The sequence below is a fragment of the Lottia gigantea genome, assembly GCF_000327385.1.
Source record: "Lottia gigantea unplaced genomic scaffold LOTGIsca_88, whole genome shotgun sequence".
Classification (NCBI taxonomy): Eukaryota; Metazoa; Mollusca; class Gastropoda; family Lottiidae; genus Lottia; species Lottia gigantea.
In genome coordinates this window covers 666,300-672,299 of record NW_008710892.1, presented here as the reverse complement: position 1 = coordinate 672,299, position 6,000 = coordinate 666,300, and the positions used below count along the sequence as shown (strand labels likewise).

General features: G+C 32.8%; 1 protein-coding gene across 1 annotated transcript; it reads left to right on the top strand.

Annotated features, from left to right (window-relative positions):
- Positions 1-559: 559 nt before the first annotated feature.
- LOTGIDRAFT_133999 (hypothetical protein) lies at positions 560-2,336 on the top strand (the record flags this gene model as incomplete). Its single annotated transcript, XM_009068002.1, has 5 exons — positions 560-684; positions 932-1,031; positions 1,277-1,326; positions 1,528-1,618; positions 2,271-2,336. The coding sequence occupies 5 exons, from the start codon at positions 560-562 to the stop codon at positions 2,334-2,336; spliced, it is 432 nt and encodes a 143-aa protein (XP_009066250.1).
- Between the last annotated feature and the right edge of the window lie 3,664 nt (positions 2,337-6,000).

Genomic DNA, 6,000 nt, shown 5'->3' with positions numbered 1-6,000 from the left:
TTGAAGACTATATACATATATTCAAGACCCAATAAATCAGCCTTCGAAAAATGGCGAACATGTCTCTTTAAGCTGAAAATCTTAAATCCTGTTATTTTATTTTATTTATAGAAATTGAAACTTCAGTCCATGGTCCAGGACAAGTGGTGCCACCTGTCAGTCCCAATGAATTACCTCCCCCTTACACCCCCACCCCTCAGGGTGGCATCCCAATGATCAACTGTAAAGTTTGTCAAGCTATGATAAATATTGAAGGCAAACAACATCTACATGTAGTCAAATGTGGTGTGTGTCAGGAAGCAACTGTAAGTATCAACTGGTGATGTTTGTTGTAAATCATTTAGTTTTCAAAAAAGTACAGATATTATGATGATGTCTAATGTTGAAAATATTAAGATTTGTAATACTGAGCATTTCTTTTTCAAATTGACAGATATTTTATACCTTTTCTGTGAACTAAGAGTGAAAATCTATTCATGCCTTAAACTTAACATTTTTTCCTGGGTAATGCTTCTTGTGAAAACATCAGATATGATGTATGTAGTAAATCATAAATTCAATGTTTGTCTGTTTTCAGCCAATTAAAGCTGCTCCACCAGGAAAGAAATATGTTCGATGTCCCTGTAATTGTTTATTAATATGTAGAGACAGGGCGGTCAAAATAGCCTGCCCTCGACAAAACTGGTATGTTAATAATTTCTTAAGTGAGAAGTGGGGGTCTTTTGATTCCAATAAAATTTAGATGTCCAATCAGCAAGTGGCTCTTACCATGTGAAGTTTGATTTATTTTATGTTGAAGTTTTACTTTATTTACACTCAGTGTTCAAACAGTTTATGATAAATTTATCATTATCAATCAGGTAAAAGAGTCTGCATCATTATTTACCCAAGAATATAAGATGTTGATATAAATTACTCCTGTTTATTTCAGTGGTAGAATAGTAAATCTAAGTGGTGGATTTCCCAGTGTTACTGTACGATCACCAGGATCAATACGAGCTTCATGTGTCCACTGTCAACAAATATTTATAGTAAGTTATTATTCATATTAATTCTAAAATATCTTAATAAAAAACTTTCATTTCATTCTTGAGAATGCTGTAGATAGCTGAAATATAGAGCACTCGGCTGATAAAGTAAACATATAGATGATTATTGACTATGACTAATGGATATATTGTGCCAAGCCCAGCATGTGATAGCGTCTTCTATAAAGATTTGACTGATTGAATGTTTTTGAACAAAAATTCAACTTTGCTTGTTTTGTTTTTAACAGTTTGATGTGAGTACAAGAGCACTAGCTAGATGTCCCCATTGTAGAAATCTGTAAGTTTTTTATTTATTTTGTACTTGATTAATCAGGACTCTTGTTTTTGCTATATTTGCCAGTTGTTTCTTAATGAACTATCATAAATAACAATGTGTAGAACCTGCTTTTGAGTTTTGGTTTCGGCATCAACTCTTTACCCTTTTTTGATCACCATGGAATTGTTTCTCATTAAGTTGATAAATATCTATTTCTTTTAGGTCAGCTGTTGGAACAAATTATGCTAAAAATCGTGGTCATGTTTGTTTGATATTAGGATTGTTATTTATCGGAGCGGGGGTTGGTGTCACCGTAAGTATGACTTGATACAGTTTTTATACGCCCACATCTCTCTATTTGGACGTATATTGTCGGCACCCCTGTCCGTCCGTCGGTCCTTCAACATTTGCTTGTAAACACTCCGAAAACTAGATTTTTTGATGGAATCAAATGAAATCTGGTATGTGTATACATATTCATAAAACGAAGATCAAGTTCGGATTTGAGCTATTTTGGACCGTTAGAAGCAGAGTTATTGCCCTTGCCCCAAAATCTTGAATATTTACCATCCGCATGCCGTGGTGGGCGTATATGGCTGTGGTCTACTATCTTTATATCCAGTTTTTGATACTATTTTTTATCTCTATGTATGTGAAATTATTTGGGGACAAAAAGGAATAAGGAAGCTAACGAGTATGAACCTCACAATCTTGTGTCCCGGACTCTATATTACATTTTTAACATTTAACCAAAAACAATGACCCAGAGTGATACATCAAGTCTGGTGGTTTCTGGTGACTGGCACCAATAGCTGATACACTCTTTATTTTGAGACTTATTTGAATTCATTAATGTAGTCCATAATCCTGTTTGATGTTGGAAATTTTATTTGGAAAACATCTGTCCTGATATTAAAAGATGAGCTCTTGTCATCTAATTATTATTTCTTATCAATTATTTTCAGGTTGGAACATTGGAATTAGCAGAACAAAATGGAGGAATTTATGTTGTTTGGACAGGTAAGATATGAACCTATGATATATTTGGCTTTTCATACAAAACCAGTTGAAGTAGACAAGATCAAGTTGCATTCAGTGTTTTAAAAGAGGAGATGTACTCTGATTTCTTAACTGATCCACAACAATGTATTTTGTTGTATAGCTAGATATATCTGTTAGAGTTTTAGACTGAGACTTGCTGTCTGGAAGAGTAGAGAAATCCAGATTTTGAATTGATGATGTTATTTTATTGTATTTTTCAGGGGCCTATATCCTGGGATTATCTCTATTAATAAGAGCTTGTTATATGTATTCTATTAGAACTAGTACGATAGTCTCCAACACTTAAAACTATATTACTTACTTTTTACTGGTACTTACAATTCTTTTATACAGGGGGGGGGGGGGGGGGGGGGGGGGGGGTACACTTATTTCTCTGCAACTTTTACATTATGGGGAAGGGGATAAATATAACTTTGTCTATTTTATAAAGGGGTGGGGAGAGTTCAGCTTGTTTTAGAGTTGAGAGGATGTGGAAGGGGGATAGGTTAAACACAGGGGTGGGGTGAGTCCACCGAATTAAAAGGGTTCGATTGGAGATTTGAAAGGGTGGGTAGTTATTTTAGTAGAATTTTTGACATTTCTTACCTTTGCTTAAATGTTGAAAGTCAAGTCGATGCACAAAACCAAAGAGATTTAGGCCAACTAGATTTTATAGCAAATACAGCTCTAGATATTTTGTAAGAATTAAACCAAAATGAAATATTCAGAGCTGTATTTTAGATTATTGGAAGTCTACTGATTATTGTTCTCGGTTTAAAACTATATTCCATGATCAAATTTCAACGTCAGGGATTAAAGTTTCCTTGTAAGACAATGGACTGAACAGGCCGTCTTTTTGAATGTTAATGAATTTAATTCTTTAGTGCTAATTAGTAAAGATATAGGCTAAACGTTTTTTGTTAATATTTTTATGTAGATATTTTGTTTTCTTCTGTTGACGTGAATATTTAAGGCATATTCGGTGCAAATTTATTGTTAATTTGCATAATGTGCTTATGAACATCATTCTCGATGTTTGATAAATAAGATAATTATTTCAGTCCCTGTCATTGTGTTTATAAGAATAATATACATATTTCTACATTGTTAGCCATTATGAATTTGTCTGTGTTAATACTGTTGATAGTCAGTACATTTATGATCTTTCAAAGATCGATGCCTCGTGCATTGCTTTTGAGAGTCTACCAGTGTTGCCTCTATTTAACCTTAAAGTAACATAACTGAGTTAAAATGTCCAAGATGTGCATATATATCGTAGATTAAACCATCATTACATTCTTATAAATAGCAACTTTAGTTGGTGCAATTAGTTTTTTCTTACAATTTTTTTAATAGTTTTTATTGTAGTATTCTTATTATGTATTTTTTTAGCCTCAGCTCAGTTAAGAACTTCAGCCCTGCGTTCAATTGCCTCCATTTTCAGAACAGTTTTCATAAGACATTTGTCACGCTTTTATTGAGATTGGGATGGGAAATGTTACAAGAAATCAGAAAGGCCTAGTAACGTTTTATGAACTGGATGCAGGGCTGAATAATCAATTAGTACCCAAGGATTTGCTCATAATCAATGCAATATGTGACCCCGCACATGGTATCAGGTATTAAGTTGCACTGCCCAGTAATAAGCTGTCAGTGAAGTATTAAAGGGGACTCAAATCTAGATATTAAATTGACTATATCTTCTAAACGGAGAAAGCTATTGAGATGGAATTGATATCAAAATGTAGCTGATGATGCCAGGAATCCAAATATACTGATAGCTCTACATACACCAAATGCTACTTAATACCTGGTTATATTTTAGTTCTTTTCTTGATTGATATACGTGTATACCATGAATAGCCACCATCAAACAGTGATATGTTGCAGAAAACTAGTGGAACTTCTACAGTGTACTGCCCAATCACAGATATACATGTCTATAGCTTATTATAAAACTGTGCCATTATTTTTTAAGCTTTATGTTTCAGAGCTAAGAGCTCTAGTAACTTTCATAGCAGACAAATTTCTTTAAATGACCATAGATAGAGAATCTACAATGACCATTGCTAATTATGAAATCTTTATTTTGTGCCATTGTTGATTTTTTTATGATTTGATTAACTGTATGTTATTGTGTTGAATTGAAAGATGTTGACCCTAACTTGATTTATATATTTATTAACTCTTAGCTGTATATATTTTGTTTCTTCTGACAACAAAATGGACAATTATTATTGAGCCAAGACGTTTGTGCATATTTAAGGATTGAATGTAGATTTTTTCTTGTTCATTCAAATGAAAAAAAGGCTACTTGAGAGTCATCTCTAGATGTGAACCAATATCTTTGTTTTCTATTAGTACACCTACTATCATAGCATTCCAAATAAGGTCACACGTTGTTACTATACAAGCTCTAGCATGTTTTTTTTTTAGCTCGTTATAAATATAATGTACACATGTACGATTATCTTGTTACTAATTCTGAAATATAAATTTGTTTTCTGTTTTTCTGCCTTATTCCTACCTCTAAAAGACAGCTTACTGTGTCATTAAGATGATTTCATTGACAGGGGGTCATCCAAGCATCCCTTTGTTGATTTTAGAGGGCAGTTGTCATGGTGAACGGTCAAGGTAGCCTATCCCTGGAATATTTTCTGTGGGAAGCTGGTGTTCTGATGGATGTATTTTGTTTTGGTCAATATTAAGTCTGAATCAGCTAAAAAATAATATGGAAGATACAGTGAGAAAAATGTGACCAAGTAGTTTACTTCACCAATATGAAAAAATATACCTACTCTATTAAAGTATGCTGGATGTAAAATCTTGGGACATTGGGTTAGTTCCCCACAATCCCCACCCACAAAGACATCTCTTAAACTCAACTGTATCATATTTCTGCCATGATTATATATTTCTACCGTGTTTTTTTCCTTTAGCATAAAACTGTTATAACAATGATGGCTCAACAAATAAAAACACAGAATAATTTTTGAACATGTTTAATTTTTACTAACATGATATGAAAAATGACCAGAATATGATTGAAAAATTTAAGATACGAAAATAATTTCCCTGAAATATACTAATAGGATGGAAAAATTATTGGCATAGTTTCTTTACGAATGATGCAGAAATAAACAAATATATGAGAACAGGTGAAATCTTCACTTGTTTTACAGAACAGAACCTGTATTTAAGGTCAAATGACAAATAACCTTCAACGGCAAAGTTACTACTCAATTGAACAGATTTCTTACTGTCCTTTTGTTTTGATCTGTAGATAATTTCGGGACTTCGGACTTCCTGGATGTTTTTATGGAATGTAAATTAACTGCATTGATAACAGATGAACAATGATGTTATCTCTCACATACACAAACAAAACTATCTTTAAGCTTTAAGGGATGCAGTCCCTTATTTAACTAAATATCATAACTTAATTTTAAGACTGAAAAAACAAGATAATATCCCTTTAATTGCTCTTTATCAAATTTCGCATAAAAATTGATTTGAATATTTTTTTTTGGCTTTTTAAGTACGTAAATACACTCACTCCTTACATTTTCATACACGCACATGCATACACACAAGTGTTCCAAAAAATAAAATCTCCATGTAATGTCATAAACAAAACCCCAAAAACTGAAACGA